The 19,366-nt window shown below is 40.3% G+C and overlaps 1 protein-coding gene across 9 annotated transcripts in view; it reads right to left on the bottom strand.

The window, feature by feature from the left end:
• Positions 1–19,366, bottom strand: part of ESRRG (estrogen related receptor gamma) — a 472,761-nt gene that overhangs the window by 149,969 nt on the left and 303,426 nt on the right. For all 9 annotated transcript variants that reach the window (XM_054022558.1, XM_054022561.1, XM_054022562.1 and 6 more), the window contains exon 2: positions 7,649–8,064. In XM_054022558.1, the coding sequence (XP_053878533.1) occupies positions 7,649–8,064 (416 nt within the window). The remainder of the gene's footprint in view (positions 1–7,648; positions 8,065–19,366) is intronic.

Here is a 19,366-nt window from a genome sequence, read left to right on the forward strand (position 1 = left end):
AAATATATCAGAATTTTTGACACCTTAACAAAACTGAACTGAGGAACCAAATAAGATTTGTTCAGAGGTTAAGGTCTGAATTTTTCATGCACATAGAACTCGAAGTCAAAGTGACTACTTGCATGAATAAAAAAAAAATACTCACAAGAGTAGGGTTTTGAAAGATTGAACCCAAGTATGAAGTTTTAAGTTTAGCTCCAATTGACAAATTCTTAAGGGGGCCTCAACCAGGCCTGTAACTGTGCACTTCTAATGTTGTAGTTAGAGGTCTAAATTCTGTCATGTCTCATCTGTAGCTGATTAAGCCGACAAATGATGTGTCCACATTTTTTCACCCAGCTGACCATGAAAACAAAATTGCGCATGCACAATTAGATATTGTTCTATAATTTTGGTTCTAAAGGTCTTCAGTTTTAAAGTCTCTAAAACCACTTAAACATAATAGTAGAGTTTCCTTGTCAGTTAAAAATGAAAAACAAAAAGAGTGGCTGATTTTGAAACATCTATACTCAACCTCAGAACATTTAGCCAAGGGATCCAGCCTACAGCATGTGACCCTCACTAAATTTCCATTTAAAAAGAAGCCAGTATAATGTTGTAGAAGAACTAACAAAATGTTCAAAACTTGAAAAAGATTCTTTTCAAACTTTTTGTAGCACCAGTAGTAAACAACCTACATGCAGATTTGAGAAGAAAATGTAAAGATATTGTTCAGTGTTGTATTACATGAAATGATGGGTTCAGCTGCCTAATTTTACTGTAAACAAGTATCCCACATCACAAAGACCACCACAACTGGCACTATGGGACTGATGCCTCCTAGATGTGCCAAGTGTCATTGACTCCCACTGGAGTCAACTTACCTGTCTTCAGTGGGAAATGAGTGCACTCAGGCCATCTCAAGATGTGTTCTGAACCTTACTGAATCATGACCTCCTTGGCAGTCATAGCATAGATGTCTAAGGAGCATGGAGGCTGAAAACTTGAAGTTTTCATTAAACTAAATAAATGGAGGGCCAGATTTTCAGCCTTCAGATAGGTGCATAGGTCTAGGGTTGGGCCTCTGAGTAGGACAGTTTTCTCTCAAAGCTAGTGATGTTCCATCCAGGTCAGTGTTGAAATACATTGATAGGGAAGCGTACAGAAGCTTGCACTTCTCCTGCCTTGTTGCTGGTCCATGGATACACAGAGAACTTCAGTCTCCAGGGCTGTCAATCTGGCAACTTTCACCAGCAATAAAAATTAACTTTAGAAAATGTATAGACAGATATTTAAAAAAATAATAATCATGTGCTGGCTAAGACCTCGTGTGCCTAGTTTAATCTATACTTTGTTTTACAGGTGAGTCAAACACCTTCAGAAATTCAAGTTCATAACACAAATAGAGAACTAGCCCTAATTATAATGGCACCTGTTGGTGCCCCTGTACTTAGAACTATTAATCTGTCTCTTCCTTTTCCAGTGTTTCTGATGGGTTTTAAACAGCAGGCAGAAACAGTCCTCATTCCCATTTTCAGCTAAGCTAAATGCAGCATATAATTTACAATGCCGTAAAGGAAGCAGGGATAGTAAAAATGATAGAACCTGCACTACATTTTAAAATTTCTCTCTGGTTCCCAGATTTTAGCATGTTTATATTTTACGGTCTCATTTTGTTTTGCTGCCACAGTCATGCAGTTACATGATGATGGGATGAAGGGAGGTATAGGAAGGGAATTAAAAATACTTTCTCAATAGTTTCACTGCTTGCTTAAATATTCTTTGAAAGAAATGCTGATGCAAAGACTTTTACTTATATAAGGAAGGTGAATGAATTAATCAGGTAATGCTGGATTCAGGTAACAGTGTTAGGTTCACTGGCGGGCTGCCATTTTGCACTAAAGCCAAGATCCATGGCTCGGTGATGCTCAAAAGTAAGCACCAAGATTCCTAGCGCTCACCTCTACCATTTTATAAAAATCACAATCCTGATTAAGATACTGGAAAACAATGAAGTCTTATTTAATTTGTTTTCATTTCCTCAAGAAAACGTTATGTGGACATTACAGATGGAGTCAGCTGAGCAGTGTGTACATTAACCTTTGGAAGCCACTTTGGTCACATGCTACCCAGAACCAAACTTTATGTCACCCATTTTAAATGTCACCATATCTGAATTTACATAAGTAGCTGTATCTTTCCTGATTACCTCGCTGATTAAAAAAAAAAGTTTACTGTAAAGCGTTCATAGATTTGCAGATCAAATTGGCTCAGCATTGTGTAAACATGGCATTCAAAAGAGGGTTGAAAAACCTGATCGTTAACAAAGTAAAAACAACTTTGAATAACTAAAGAGGTCAACCCAAGGTGTCTGGCTTATAGTTTGAACAAGGTTTGACATGTACTTTAGGAACTATACTACTGCAGAACTGTGGAGCTGAAAGGTCGTCGATAATCAACGTGAAATGAGAAGGAAGTCTCAGTCCAGTTCCTAATGGAAACGTGTCCACAAGGCAATGATGATGACCACGTTGGAATGCTTCTTAGCTGCCTTAGATGGACAAGGATTGAACAGGGTTAAGGCTCATAAATGAGATAGAGATTAAAAGACAAGAGGGACGCAATAGCTATGTTTTACCTATCTATGCATTAATAGAAGACTGCAGTCTCCAGTGCTGTCCATCCAACACCTTTAATGAAAAATAAATTTTAAAAATACCCTAGAATCTGGAAACATGACAATTGTGACTCCAAAATATTTACACTTTTGTAGCATTTTCCCTTTGGTCAATGATTAATTTTACACCACAGATCTTCCCACCAGGCTGCTGCCTCAACAGTTGTGTATTTTTTTGTTGTATTTTCATGCTAGGTTGAAGATGACAATCACCTAGGAGATGGGGGTGGGGTGTTAATCAATTTAGAGAAAAAAGGAAACCACTTGAACCTTTCAAAGCCCATGGCCCCCATCCGGTTCCTATGGAAACCAACAGGACCTTTGTGCATGTAACTTAATAAAAGTTTCACCCAAAGAGATGGCAGAGCAACTATATATTATTAAATGCAACAATGTGTAATTTGAAGTAGTACAACAAATAGGAGTCAGGAAATTTAAATTTAATGTTCCGACACCAAGAATAATTCGGCAACATTTGGCATATGGAGTAATTTCTATTCAAATTTTTGTCTTGTTAAATGGGTTTTTGATCTCTTTGATGCTAAATGTTAATTACAAAATATACAAGGCGTGCAACTCTGTCAGAGGCCCAGCACAAGGCCTATGCAGCTACCTGAAGGCTGAAAATGCGCCCCTTTATTTATTTATTTTAATGAAAGGTGTGTTTTCAAGATACCACAGAATGCATCAAAAACTGCATAGAGACCCTAAAAAAAAAAATCAATGGACCTGTGACTAGTCTAACACTTGCTATTTTCTAGTGTCCCTGATGTTAAGCCAATTTGGCAGTGGATTTGGCTGCGTGTATGTATTTCTGAGACATTTGCAGTCACCCCTCGTGTAAATTATCCAAGAAGCAACCTAAGAGCAGCAACCCTGTAAGTGCTCGGCTGAACAGAGAGAACATCCAGTTCTCCCTTCCTTTATGTGATGTCAGATGGGGGGTGTATGTGTGTGCAGAACTTCATTTAATTCTACTCAGGCTATAAGCAGATGGACATTGTGTATATTCAACTGTGGTTTTTCAATCAATCACATAATTATTTAGTTTAAAATATTTTCCAGAAACAGTTGCTACCTCTCATCAAGAATTATTTCCACACATTTTTTCAAAATTCAGCTGGTTTTGGATTATTTGCCTGAAAAACTCAAAAAGGGACTCAGGATAGATTCCCCCCCCCCCCCCCATCTTATAAAGCGCACACACACACAAAAGACTAATTGCAGTTTCCTCAAATTTAAGAACAAAATTAGCTCAGACTGAGGACAAGTATGGAATGTTTCAAACTGAAAAATAAATTTTGAGCAAACCGTTATTGTCTGAAAGCAAGGAGCTGTCACTTTTGTTACTCGTGAAACTGTCCTTTAACAATTCATATTAAAATGAAATTCCCCTACTCAGGGCTGATCCAGCTCCACTAAAGGCAATGGAAAATGGAAAGTGGATCAGGCTGTAAGTGAGCATAATGCTCACCTTCAACCTAACTTTATCAAGCTCACCCTTCTTCCATTGTAGTCAATGGGAGTGTTGTCAGTGATGTCAATGAGGAGCGGCATTGTGCTTTGCAGCCTGAGCTAATTTAATAGTTTATGAATGATAACTTGGAAAGGTTTGATAAGTGAAACATGGTCTTTTTTTCCACTGAAATCTATGATTAATTTCCCATCAGAATTGAAATATTAACATTTGAAAGGAGCAATTCTTTCATTTGAGATAAGCAATTTTTATATACTCAGTCCTAGTAGTTGGTTCTTTAAGCACCCCTGTTTTCTATTCTATATTTATGTTCCTCTTTGTGCATATTTATTTTCTTATTTATGCTTATTCCATTATCAACTAATTTTTTTAAACAGATGGAGAAGGAGGCGAAGTGTGATGTGAACCACAAAGTGAAATTATACAGTGGGAAATTGCCCTTAGGAATTTTAGGGACAAATTCTGCCCTTTGTATCAAACGACTGCCAAAGAAATCAAGAAAGCCTTTCATACACGTTCAAAGGTAAAATTTGCCCCTAGAATTATAAAGAGTACCTTTGCCTTAGTTACTTAAGTTCACCTATAATGTGCTAGGGGGTTGACCCACTGTAGTGCTCAACTTCCATTATCTTAAACGGGATTTGGAAGCACTCATCACTTTGTTGGCTTGGACCTTTAGTCAATAACTTGAATGAAGGCGCCGCCTTGTCATAGAAGGTGGCACCTTTCTAGCCCTACATGAATTCCTTTATTACTGTGCCATTCAATGCCTTTATTTAATCCACCATTGCATTTTTTGTCTTTATATTACTGTGCAGTGATACGTGCTGATGCAGCTAGTGCTGTATCCCTACTGAAAGCTTTTGCACAGCTGCCAGTTATAACTCGAGCTAGGTGGACAGGTCCAGAGAGCTAATTTGGAGAATGACATCTGTGACTTATGCTTCAGGACCCAGCACCTTGCTGTCTATGGTGTGGTGTAAAACTGAAGTCAAGACTTGACTGAGTTAAAGATTTTAGTGGTGTTTTTTATTAATGACGATAAATCTAAAATAATTGTATATCTGTTTTGTAGGATAGTTATTGCATGGTAATCAAATAGAAGTTCTTTATTAAAGCCATGTTAATTGAAGTTTAACATCTACAGAATATCTGCTCCTCCATTGTATAAACTGTTGAGCTTTGCTGATAACATTCTTGAAGGTCAAAGGAAATTATTTAACTCAAAAGGTTTGATTATTACAAAGCCGAGGCCTGAGGTCAGCATGCACTTTCTACATGTGCACTTGCCATAACTGTGCACTCAAGCTGGTTATTTAATGAACAAATGGATCTAACCACATGTATGATAACTGCCCAAAGTGCCTGCAAAGTTTAGGGAACTTGGGCCTCAACTTTCTGAAAATCAGACCCATGACAACTGCAATCCAGTGTTTCTCTTTGGAATTTGGACCAAACAGTGGCTATTTCATTAACATCCAATGACAGTCTTATACTAACATAGGCCCCAATGCAGTAAAGCACGTGTTAACTTTAAGCATATACTTAAGTTCCATTGACTTTAATTGAACTTTAATCACATGCTTAAGTGCTTTCCTGAATCAGGGATATATTTACTGAAGGTTGAACAAGTATGCAATAATATACACCTCTACCCAGATATAACACGACCCGATATAACACGAATTGGAATATAACGCAGTAAAGCAGTGCTCCGGGGGGGGCGGGGCTGTGCACTCCGGTGGCTCAAAGCAAGTTCGATATAATGCGGTTTCACCTATAACGCGGTAAGATTTTTTGGCTCCCGAGGACAGCGTTATATCGAGGTAGAGGTGTAGGTGTTTACTCTAGGGATGTTAAACTTCCAGTAACATATTCTTAATCATTGTCTGGTATCTAGCTAGATAACAGGAATACAATGTCCTGTTATACATCCAATCCAGTACTCCTCATTCAAAAAAAACTTCCAGTTGATTCTCTAGTGTGAAAATGTCTCATTGATTTCAACAGGAGTTTTGCCTGAGAGCCCAATGTTGCAGATCCACATCAGCGTTCTTTGCTCACAAGCAGGCACTTGAGACACAAGTGGAAGCCACCACTCAGCCACATCAGGGAACGCAGTGTCTCGCATTGTTCTGCAAAAGACACCTGACCTCCAGAAGGCTTCAGAAGCAGCAGCATCTGGCACTGCTCAGTGGGAGGGATTGTATGTTTGCAATAATGCAAAGTCTTGGGGGGAAGAGGGGAGAGGCAAAAGGGGAATTAGACAAACAAAAGGGGGATTCTCAAGGCTCCTAAAGGGCTCAAGAACCACCCTCTGGGAATGGTTAAATTGAAACAACATATATTATCTGTCCCTCAATTTTATATTAAATAATTAGTTACATATTTGAGACACTTCAGCGAAAATTTTCAAATGTAAATGCCCGGAGTTGGGTAATTAAATCCAAATTTAAGCTCTTCAGGAAAAGTGGCCTTATTTTCAAAGGTACTGAGCCTCCGCCTCTCTCCACCAACTCCTGTTGCCTTCACTGAGCATTCAGCACATCTGACAATCAAGCACCTTTTATTTAGGTGTCCAAATATGGGATTTTAGGTGCCTAATTTTAGGCACCCAAGCCTGACCTTAATTCAATGTGACACTAAGTTCCTGTATAATAACTACAGACCAGGCATGGCTTCACATTCTCTAAACAAAGCACCTGCAATTCTGCTTGAGACGATGATATCTAAAGGAGGACAGAAGGTTATTTGGACTCCATTGGTTCCACAGCTAGAACAATGGACATGCAAATTGTCCCATTCATACTTACTTATGCCAAAATATGTAATGAGCATCAGGAACAAGTTTGTTATGTGGGCTATTAGGCAGAGACCAAAGCCTGCTAACTTACTTCACTTAGGATGTAATCTGACAGATATTTGGAGAATCTGGTTAAGGCTGGAGTAGTATCTTAGAGGTGAAAGGCCAGTGACTAATCCACTGAAGCACACAAAACACTATAGCATTACATTTGGTTTTGTCTTTAAGTGGATTATAGTTTTAAAAAAAAATAAACTGGATTTCTCTAACAATTTAAGTGCTGCAGTGCTACAGCTCAAAGCAAGATGTGCCACACGATGCTTATGCACAACAAGGGTATGTTGAAGGAGGCCCACTCAAGAGGTAGCCATGGCAACCTTCAGAAAACAACCAGTTTTCTTAACAGCAATTATTTATCAGTGTCCATGGGGATCTCTTATGGGAAAAAAAATAAAATCTGAAAATGCGTAGGTTGCCAGATAGATTTGCCTACCTTTGACAGTAAAAAGAGAAACGATTGTAGGCCCAGAATTACAGTCCTTACTCAGACAAAACTCCCACTGAAGAACAAAGGAGTTTTGTATGAGTAAAATCTGTAGGACCAGATACTGTAAATATAAAGAAACAATTTATGGGAGGGAGAAGGAACAGGAGTTAGACAGGGCTGTAAAGTTTTACTTTGGACAAGAGAGAAGCGGTGATCAGCACTAACCTTGAATTGTCCTCTTGAAGAAAGCTTTGCAGGCCTCACATGAAGCCACCCCGTAGTGGTACCCTGACGCAATGTCACCACACACCAAACACAGTCTTTTGGGCATCGAGTTCAGCATATATTCACACTTGGTCTGTGAATCTTCAGCAATGGTGCTAGAGCAGTCATCATATCGTTTCCTGACGGGCCCATTGCCCCCAAGCCCTGCAGCGGAAGGGTAGAGGGGTGGTGAGTCCAGCCCATTCTGATGTCCATTCATGGTTGAACTGTAGCTCCCGCTGGCGTCTGAAGAGCCACCAGGGCTATGGTGGTTGATGCTGTCCGTCAAAGAGGCGGGGCTTGATGGTTCCGTCTTGATATATGACGAACAGCTGGAATCAATGTGTCGATCTTTGCTTGACATTCTGCAGAGAAGCCTGCATTGTGGGAGAGGGAGGGAGGGAGGGAGGGAGGGAGAGAGAAGAATCTGTGTATTAAAGACAGCGCTCTTTAAGATTGCTCTGCAAGGGCTAGGGACTGCACATCATTCATTCATTAGTCAATACCTCTTGTTCTACATGAAGGTAATCAGCATAAGGGCATGACAGAGCTTTATCAAAGCCTCAGACAGGCAGTAAACAAAAACTTTAAAGAGACCAAACCCTTTTTTCTCCCCGTTCTTTCTGCTAGACTGCGTGTCGATTTCAAACCAACTCTCTAAATTTTGAACTTGTCATCCAGTGAGTCAGGAATTCAGAAACCCATTTGACTATTAGAATTTATTTCATTTTCCCCTCCCCCACTGCATTTTTCCTTGCATAAATTCCACTATCGACAGAATCAAACATTTCTGAGTTTGAAGTGATAAATGTTGTGCTCAGTAATTACTGTTTGTCAGCACTTTTCAATAAAGCATAACTGCATCATCTATTGATCTGACCATGGAATTGAAGAATAAGTCTCCCAATTACTTTTTATTATTAAAATTTCTTTATTAGGTATAGCTATTTAGTAATGAAGTAATATCATCTCAGGATTCTAACAAATAATTAAGGTTGGACACTAGTTTCACAAAATCTAAGTGGGATGATTCATCATCTCTGGCTGCAATTACTTTTTAGCCATTATCCTCAGACTAACCAGTAATAACTATGCCAGCACCCCATATATCTACGGTTCTAGAGGAGCTGACATTTTACATTTTACTTTCTGGGTTAACAAAAAAAAAAGGAGGAAATGGATAAAAGTTTTATCTTTCAAAGGGTGAGATCCTTGATTGCCTATTTCTTAATTCTTGTTTTCAGAATTGAGCATGTGAAGCAGAGACACAAGACACTTGATCTGACAAATTAGCTCTCTCTCGAGAAAAAAACCACACCCTCTTTCCTTTTTTTTCCCGTATGTAAAGCTAACTGTCCTTTTTTGGCAGGAGGAAGGGGGTTGGAGGATAGCATAATATTTAGAAAGGTTATGATCAGATATTACCTTTGCTGTCTGTTATTGTGATTACTAAGCCACAATGGCAAATGGCATGCTGGGCAAAGCCTTTGTCACTCCCAGTTCACAGACGAACAAGTCTCTGATGACTTTTTCTCAGTTGAATGCAACCACTATATAAGCCCACACACAGGTGGTTATACACTATTGTTTTGGAAACAACCACATTAAAATCAAGTGTAGTTGCGTTTGCAGCAGGCAATTTGGCAGACTTAAAATAATTTCACATCAGTTTTGAGATGTTACAGCTCTTCTCTTGCTCACATTTATGTGCCATAATAAAATTCATATGCAGCTTTAAGCTCTGCAGCCAAATTCACTGGTGTAAATCAGAATGAAATTCAGCAACTAGATTTAAGTTTATTCTTACACCACAGTAATCAAGATCAGAATTTGGCCCCTCACTAGACATGTCCACTTAGCGTAAGATTTACCCTATATTCAAAGTGGGATTTAGGTGGTCATAGGGCCTTGGTTATTGGGGTGAATTTTACCAAAAAGAATATCAAAAACAAATTGCATGTGAATATGAAACAAACAACAGACTGATGATTGGAAACTTCACTCACTACACCTAAACACTATTTTTATTTGGGATGGGAAGGGAGCAAAACCATTCTGTGTCAGCACATAAACCAAGGAAATGGGAAGGTTAAATCCTTAAAAATACCTTATTGCTTTGGACCACCTGCTTGTGTTGTCCTTTTCTCAAGAACTAGTGGGGGGAAGGGGGAGGCGGAGAATCCCCTTGCCACCCTGCACTAGTGCATGCCTTTCCTTCTGCATCTGCTGCCTTGTACCCGTCACTGTTAATGAGTGCTGTAATTAATAGATAGCTCTCTCTTGTCTCTCTACTTGCACTCTGGGCTAAGCACTTTTCTCAAGTCAACGTTTGAAAGAAAGCGGGTCGGCACTGACTTACAGCAGCTCTGCAAATTCCTTTTAATTTAGAGCACTTACACCACCACTCCACTTATTACCTTATAATTACTGGACCGCTCTCACATACATTATGATCTTAGACTAGAGTTAGAAGTTATTAGGGTACTAAAACATGGTCTCTCTCTCTCTCTCTCTCTCTCTCTCTCGTTCTGTGACACTGAATTTTATACAGCTATGATAAAAAATATCAATTAACTCTTTCACAATCTACCAACTAGAGGTCCTTTTCTTGAATACAAGTGCCTGGCCTTTCTTTAGCCTTCCTTTTGTTGCGATTCCATGCATAAAATCATCACTGTTACAACCATAGGAGCACAACTATATATTCTCTAGTCTCTGCTGGTGGCACATTCTCCTCGCTGCAAGATTCCTACTGGTGAATTTGCTCTAGTTTAGGGAATAATTTATTAGAGTACAAACTCTGATGTCACCTTCCCATTCCCAGAATCATTATTTGATTACTTAATATTAAGTCAACAACTAATTAGTTGTCCAAATGCATGTCTTAGCTGGTGAAAAAATGGGTTTCTCCCTACTATACTGTCAGAACCAAAATATTATCTCTCCTCTTCACAAGCTCAAGATCTGATCTCCAATGCGGTATAGGTTAACAGTTACTATGCTGGTTTTTGAACTGGCAGTTTCTAGTACTAATCAAGGTTTATCTGCTCTTGGCTGCAGTTTCAGTAGAGAAAACTGGATTGGTGCACAGGAGTACAGAAGTACAGTTCAAACTAACCACTGCAAGGAGATAGGAAAATAGTAGCTTTCAGTGGATGAAAAGTTGCTCAACTCCCTGAAGAAGCAAACCAAAGAAAGGATATATGTATATTTGTGACATTGGCAGTGCATGGACAACAGGCACGTGTTTCCTGCTGATTTTATTTCTCCATTACTGCACCACTTTCAAATGGAAGAGACTCAAGAGCCGTCTACATCGGTGGTTTTCAAACTGCGGGTCACGACCCAGTACTGAGTCGCAGAATGTAAGGCACTGGGTCGCGATGGCTCTGGTCAGTACCTCCGACTGGGCTGTTAAAAGTCCCATTGGCGGTGCTGCCCGGCTAAGACAGGCTAGTCCCTACCTGTTCTGACACCGTGCTGCGCCCTGGCAGCAGCCAGCAGCAGGTCCGGCTCCTAGACGGGGGAAGGGAGGGCACGGCACTCTGTGCACTGCCCCTGCCTCGAGCACTGGCTCCCGGCTAGTGAGAGCTGGAGGGGGCGGTGCCTGCAGGTGAAAACCATGCAGAGCCGTTTGCGTGCCTCCATCTAGGAGCAGAACAAGTCCTGCTGCAAGCTGCAGGCTGCTTCCGGGGCGCAGTGTGGTCCGTGGTGCCAGGAAAGGCAGGAAGCCTGCCTTAGCACCCCCGCTGCGCCGCTGACCGGGAGCCACCTGAGGTAAGCCCGTGCCCCAACCCTGCACCCCAATCTCCTGCCCCAGCCCTGAGCCCCCCCAAACCTAGATCCCCTTCCTGTATCCCAAACCCCTCATCCCTGGCCCCAGCCCAGAGCCCTGACATCCTTCCGCACCCCAACCCTCTGCCCGAGCCCAGAGTCCCCTTCCACATCCTGAACCCCTCATTCCTGGCCCCACCCTGCAGCTCTCACCCCCACAGTCCTCATCCCTGCACCCCCAACCCTGTGCCCCAGCCCTGAGCCCCTACCACATCCCAAACCCCTCATCCCCAGCTCCGCTGGGTCATGGGCATCAACAATTTTCTTCAACTGGGTCACCAGAAAAAAAAGTTTGAAAACCGCTGATCTACACCTTTGACAGGTTGGGCCATCATCAAGTCATCTCACTAAACATTTGGAATAATGCCCAAACCAGATCTCAGTAAGAATGTTGCCTCCTAATTACTACTTAGCTCATTACACTGAAGACTTCCTAGACACAACTGCATTATATTCTAAAACTACAGTTGGAGCTTAATTCTCTATTCCTCTATGTCTCTGAAAGTCTACAGCTCTATTATTCAAGCCTGAAATATTCACAACTATCTATAAATTCAATTGTCAGCTCGTGGGTTTTATTCTAGACTTCACTTCAATCTAAAATTAGAGGCACTAAAATTCACATTAACTCTAAGAGGAATGTAGTGAATAAGACTTTATTTCAAAAGAACACCTTTTTGTCAGAAAGAGCTATTTTCAAGATGATGGCTTTATCTGCATTCAAAGAGAATAAGCCCAATTCCAGATTGTGCTGTTAATGCAGAATTTTTTTAGGTCACATTGGATTAATAAAAACCTAAATTTAGTTAAGTTGTATGAATAGAAATAACATGTTTCATATGAAAGTGTACAATATTTATTTTAAAGTCTTGGTGGGGTTGTTTTTTCTTTATTATTTTAAGTCAAATGAATGATAGCTCCACTGGAGGTGGGATATGTTACCTGGTGTTCTTTCTGAGTTGGCTGCTTTTAGCAATAAGCAATAGTGGTTTCAAGCACTTTACTGGTTTGCCAAAATCTCCCCGTACAGGGTATACCCACATGTGCTTTCTAAAACCTCTCTCAGCTACTCATGAACAAAACTGGCGACATTGCTGACTTTGGGTTCACAATCCATTCAGTGCCCACAAAGACAGCAACTTCAGTTTGCTCTAACAATAGTCGCATCCAAGGGAGAACAGATTCTTAGGAAAACAGTCAGGCCACTTCAAACTTTTAATACTACATCTTAAGTTACATCCCTTCACGTCTGCTATAATGCCAAGATGCAAAAATCCTTCATCTGAGCAAAGTTTAGCTATTTGGCCCAATGCTTTTGGTAGAAAGTTAGAGAGAGGGAATGCTAGCAAATGCACTTAAAACCACTTAAAATAGCATTTTAAATAAAACAGTGGTAGATATTTTGCATGCCACATTTTTCTACAAGGTCAGGAATTTTCTAAATATTACTAATGAAGGTGTTAGTGGCATTACATTTATATTGCTATCTACCTGCTACACTGCTAATGATATTGACAATGCTGACACTGGTTAAATCAGTATCAATGTCCTAGTGGAACGTATAAAATAATTGGGCCCAATTAGTCTTAGCGGAGGAAACTCTCCCACCATTCAAGTCAACGGGTGCTTTTCCACAACCAAGACGTCAGGATTAGGCTATTTGGTTAGAATATTGTTTTCTCCATCCTTCCCTTATTTGACATATGTAAAAGAATAAAAATAACAAACAAATAATGACATCCTGGGATTGGAAAATGGGCCAAATTTTGCTCCATGTTACACCAGCACAGTCCCACTGACTTCAACAGTGCTGCAGTGATGCCGTAACTTAGAGCAGAGCGACCCTTTGTCCCAGTAATTGCACTGGTCACCAACAAACAAACAAACATTTACCAAGCTTCTACATAATGGTATATGAGATGTCACAGTTGTTTTCTATTGTAAAGGAGATTTTCTTTGGTAACACACTGTAGTGTGTTAATTGTAAGTTCTATAAACAAGCCAGTGAGATAGGAATTATTATACACACTTATACACAGGCACTTTAAGAATGCCATCCGTCCACTATCTTCCAACATGCTTCTCAAACATCAATTGTGGTTGACTGACAAAACCCCCGTGAGGCAGGGGTATCTCCCCTGTGTAGTGGGCAAGAAAGCCTTGCCCAGGATCACACATGAAGTCTTTAACAGAGCCAGGAATAGAACCCAGCTTGCCATTCTTCCAGGGCCACACTTTAACCACACAGACCAGCCTTCCTCTCATACGCTGTGTTTCCCTTTTAGTAACGTTTCACTTTCTGTACCAAAATCAATAGACAGAGAACAGTGAGGCGTGCACCAGAGATTTCCTATATTTTGTTCCTTTGAATGGAAGAGAAAAAGTATGTGTGTGGAAGGAAACCAAAATGTTGCTTCTTGCAGTGACACCCAAGTCACCTCGAGACTCTCTCACAAGCTCTTGTTACAGAGCTGAGTTACAATTTCAGCTGAACTACTTTACAATGAGCATTTTTTTTTCTGCTTCAGCTAATTGCACTCTAGTAAAGTGGCAAAATGTGAATCACTTAGTAGGAAAATGGGCACCAGCTGCTATTGTCAGAGAATGGTGATGTCGAAGAAAGGAAAAGCGACTGAATGAAGTGTCATGTCAGAAATCAACGGTGCAACGTGTGATTTTAGAAAACATGACTACTTTACAGAGACAGGGTGTCATTATGGCATCACAGTAATACGGTGCTTTGACAACTGCTGGGTCTAACATATCATCATTGCATTAAGGTGCACTGGCTTAGTTGGGGGAAGGAACAGAAAGGATTCCTTCTTTTAATAAGAAATATCTTAAGGTCTGCCTGGTTAACCTAATGGATGAGATCATTAATTGCAAAGTAAGCATTGCTAATCCTGACCCCTCCACCACCACACACACCCATGTTATGCATTAGGCCTTTATTAACAAACATCCACGCATGGCCTACTGAGGAGTACTTAGTCGCCAAAAAGATGGATATGACTTTCTACATTGTTTTACAAATTTTGAGCAACTTCTCTAAAATTTAAGTTTCTTCTGCTTTTTAAATTTTTCTAGCAGTTTCCATCATTCCATCACTAAAAGCGTGCTGAAGCAAGCAAACAGCTCTCTCCAGGGCTGATGTCAGCACTGCTGACTGTTGGAGCTATGGAAGCAGTATATGTAGACATCAAGTTGCTGCAAGCAGCAGCCCATGTTACCTGGAGATCAAGAATCTGCAGCCAAATTCCAGCTTCCCAACTGGTATCATGAATCTGCATGTAACCTACTAAGCCACACCACAGAAGAATGCACAATCATTCATTTTCAGTTCAAAGGCCAATATCCCAGGACTCTCAACTTCACCAGAACTGCATTATTTTTAAAAACTGCAAATTTTCCCAACTATCGACTCAAATGTAATAATTCTATGCCCTGTAAAGTTAGGGAGAATATTTTTAACCTTTTTTCCCTACATTTTTTATTTATGTAAAGCAATCACAATTGCTCCTCACTCTTGCAAGTTGATTCCCCGCACTTCCTGGTTGATAAACTTTATTAATGGGAAGCATGTGGTCCTGTGATATCACAACGTGTTGCAAATGATCATTGTTGACCGTTTTTGCGCTTAAGGATTAGATCTGATGCAGTAATGCATACTAGTGTAATTTATCCTTAGCTCATTTCCTTGGACCTATTTCAATTTAGGGTGAGCATCTCTTGCTTATAGCTCTAAATACTGTAGGCGAGCAACTGGCAAATCAATAAAACTGCTAAATGCATAATAATACTGTGTAATTACATACAGGATGTTTTGCATAATTAACTACCTGAGGTGTTCCTTGATATAATGGATACTGATCTAGTATAAAGTAACCTATAAGCCTGTAAAATACCTACTGTTTATACAAACTGAGATTATGCTTAAAACGCTCGTTCTAATAATCTAAACCAGGCTTTGGCACTATATGCGCAAGAGCTTTCTTTTCCTGCCAAGTTCAAATCAATTCTTATGGCATTACTTTATAACTAACGTGATATTTCACTGATGATTACTATTACCCTGATTACTTTGAAGTAATGTAATAATAGCAAAAATACACTTAGATTAAACAAACTACTGCTATTTAATCAATATTATTGAGATAAACCAAGTGTTTTAACAAGTCTGTATATATGCGCTAATGCAGCTTTAATTAAATGTATCCTTAGACATGCACAGTCTCTCTAGCATACTGAGCCCACAGATCGTAAAGACCATGACATGAATCCTAAAATTACTTGTAAGGTTTAAATGTGCAGCAGTTGCAGGCAGCAAAATTTAAATTTTATCACACCACACAAGCACTGTTCTGTGCACCAGGCACTCTCTTGGGAACAAAAAGTTCAGAGGGAAGAAAAATAAATGACCTTGTACCTTTGAGCCAACACACCAGGTGTCTGGATAAGAAGCAGGTCAACTTACACTGGAGATACTGGGCAACAGTGTATGTCACTATGACACACAGGAAGCCTCTAACATGTAAGCAAAAAACTGCAGCTATATGTCACAAACTGAAGTCTAATATTGTATATGCGCCTGTAACATTTATTCATCTGTTGAGATTTACTATGCTACTAACAGACCTCCTCTGTACTAAGCTGTCGGCAGAAAAGAAAGTCGCCCACTTCTACAAATCTTAAGTCTTTCAAATAGAAATATGGATCAATAAAGTTTTCTTGTGTTCAGACAATTCAGTTTTCAAGCACTCAAAGGAAGGAACACACTGAAGAGAAACCAACATGAGAAGCGGATGACAGCTAAATGAAAATCCTTCCAGGGCGTCTGAAATTCATATCCATAAGGGAACGCATGCGTGTGTACTGATGTACACAAATGTATGAAGGTTCCGACACAGATCAACAATAGCGAACAAGCAAAAAGTTAAGGTGGATTCTCAGTTCTTAATTTTCTCCTTCCTCCTTTGTTCCTATAAAATAGGAATATGGTTGTTATTTACAGCCACAATTGTGATATTATTCAAATGCTGGTTTTTACATTTAACTTCCCTGTTTGTTTGCTGGTTTTAAATCCCATATCTTGTTATTTATAATTGCATTAGCGGAGGCCTATAGGCACTACTGTAAGCTGGGGCCCTGTTGTGCCAGGAGTTGTACAAATTAATATTAAGAGATTGTCTATGCTGCAAAGAGGTATAGTGGGAAGGCTGGAACATGACTACTAGAATGGTAGCCAAGAATCATTCTGTGAGAGTAAGTATAAAGACTGGGAACAACAACACGTTTATTAAATTTTATTGTCAAATTATGAGCAAACTATTTTATTTAATGTCACACATTAGGACAGAGTGAAACACCAGCTGGTTAAAAATCCAGCTGGTTTTCTGTGATCTAAATATCTGAGATTATTCTCTATTGATATCAGGCGGAGTTCACCTGATGTTTCCAGCCTCAGGAGAAGTTAAAAAGTGACAAGGCATCTCCTAACTATTAATTCTGGGAATTCTTTTTAATTAAAAGAAATCAATTGAAATAGTAAAAGAAAATCAACACTGCATTCGTCTAGTTCAAGAAAAGAACCTCCACAAACTACAAAAATAACCAAAGATTTATTCTTGAACGTAACAGGCTTTCCAAAGAAGGATTATTTTGAAATGATTTAGCATCAAAAGCAGTTACTTGTACCAGTCAGAAAGCCAGTACTACAGATCACAGGGACCTAGTTGTCATTTGTCACTGGGGGGGGGGAGGGGGAAGGAAGGGGGAAGATGAGAAGAAAATGGCCATAAGTCTCAAGACAGACAAAGTTTGTGTCATCATAGCTTCCACAATTTGTCTCAATGATTTTCTGCTGACTCTCTGAGAGGGAGAGGGAGAGAGAGAGAGTGTGTATGTGTGTGCGCGCGCTCAAATGTACATCCGGGCCTATCTCATTACCCAATTCCCTCAGTGATTTTCTATAGATTAATTATAATTCGTTCACCCAAATCAGTGTGCTGTTGAAGAACAATTAGAAAGAGCATGATAGGAATGATATCAGATCCTGAGTTCCTTAAAGAGTTAGAATGAAAAGTTATGAAGTAAATGACCCAGTTGGTCCCAGTACCTGCCCACTTCCTCTCCCTACATGCACACACACCACAGTGTGTATGTGTGTAAAATACTTGGTGAGTTGGAAAATGACGTTTTCCTGCAATCAGTGTTTAAGTGAATGTTTGTCCCTGTGTGTTACACCATGCTGGCAGCTAGCAGCAGGGAGTCGCTGAGTTGTTACTACATTTGATTTGACTGCCAGTAGGAAGCTTTATTTCTACCAACTGTTAGTTGCCAGCTCTGAGAATCTTCTCTTCAATTCCTGACAGAAATTGCCCCTCTCCCCCATTTTCTTTTCTTGTCCCCTTTTTCACTTTGGAGACCTTTGGCATACGGTGAGGAATATCCAAGTCACGAAGCATAGTGTCTGTTTGTTCATTTTCAAATTTGCCACCCTAACTGCAAAAAGTGAATTATATTCAGCACCCAGAGGCCTGAATTTGAAATCTGGACCCTAGAATATGGGACAAGTTTACATAAACAAACAGCAGCTCTGGAATTTTATCCTGATGTTTTCTGAAAAATGTGGTATCAGAGGCTGCAGAAATAGCTATAGGCAGATAAAAGCCCCCCCAGCCACATCAACGGATGGGGGAACTTGATGGGGCCAGCAGTGAAAGGGGAACAGTCCCAGTAGCAAGGGAGAGAAACTTTATCCAAGGGATAGTAGGTATCTCCTTCCTTGGGACTCTGGTACCCATTGGCCAGCTGTTGGAGAGGGGTGCTAATGAGCCAGGATTTCCCAGCGCCCAGTATTTAGCCCAGCACAACAGCCATATGGATCCTCTTCTGGCTCCATTCCACCAGCACCACCCTATCCAATCAAACTAGCAATGTGAACCCAGACTGACAGATGCGGCGGGTCTAGTGGTTCGCTTGTTTAGGTGGTCTGGAAGGATTTTTTTCTCCCATGGGCCCATTGGCAGAGGATCAGGGAGTTTTTTGCCTGCCTTGCACCACCTTCAAGTTTCGGTGGGTTAAGTAGGAATGCACTTAGTACCTAACTGAGATATTGGGGTGTGCTATTGTTTATTCATTGCCACTTGCACCCAGGTCCCAGTGTGGTTAAGAGAATAAAACGAACTGTTCCCAGCAGTAAAATACCTGGGATTTTAGTGATGGGCCTTCGGCTTCTGTGATGGGGTGAGACCGTGTGGTCTTAACGGGTTGAGATCCCCACCCTGCTATACCCTCTGTCCCCCTCATGGTGGGGAGGGTTCTAGGACTCAAAGAAAGAGGAGTCCTGGGGGGTAGGCTGAGGAGAGCCTACCTTGTGTTACGGGTTATATAGTAAGCAGCCCTGTAACCCCTGCACTGAAACCAATTAAATGCCTGGAGAGTATGGGTGATGGGTGGGTCATGCCCCTCCACTAGTTTAATATCAGTTGCAACCTGCGCTTAATTTCATGCATGTGTCTGTCCTCATTTTGCCACTGTGTCCACATCAATTTGCGTGGCTTTCACTTACAAGAAAAGCATTTGTTATCTAGCTCTCCATGTGCTTCTTGGATCTAGTTTAATAAACAAACCAAAAAAATCCTGAACACGAGAGTGTTTCCAGAAAGGCTTCTCCCCACTGTCAAAAAAGATGCAATAACTTCAACAATTGTTTGTATTGCTTTTTCCCTACACAATAATGATTTTGATAATTATGATTTAATTATAATGGATCTGACAACAATTTCTAACAATGAACAGCATCTTTACAAAAATTAAAGCAATATGAATGAGAGTGGGGTGGGG

This window comes from Malaclemys terrapin, chromosome 3 (genome assembly GCF_027887155.1).
Source record: "Malaclemys terrapin pileata isolate rMalTer1 chromosome 3, rMalTer1.hap1, whole genome shotgun sequence".
NCBI lineage: Eukaryota > Metazoa > Chordata > Testudines > Emydidae > Malaclemys > Malaclemys terrapin.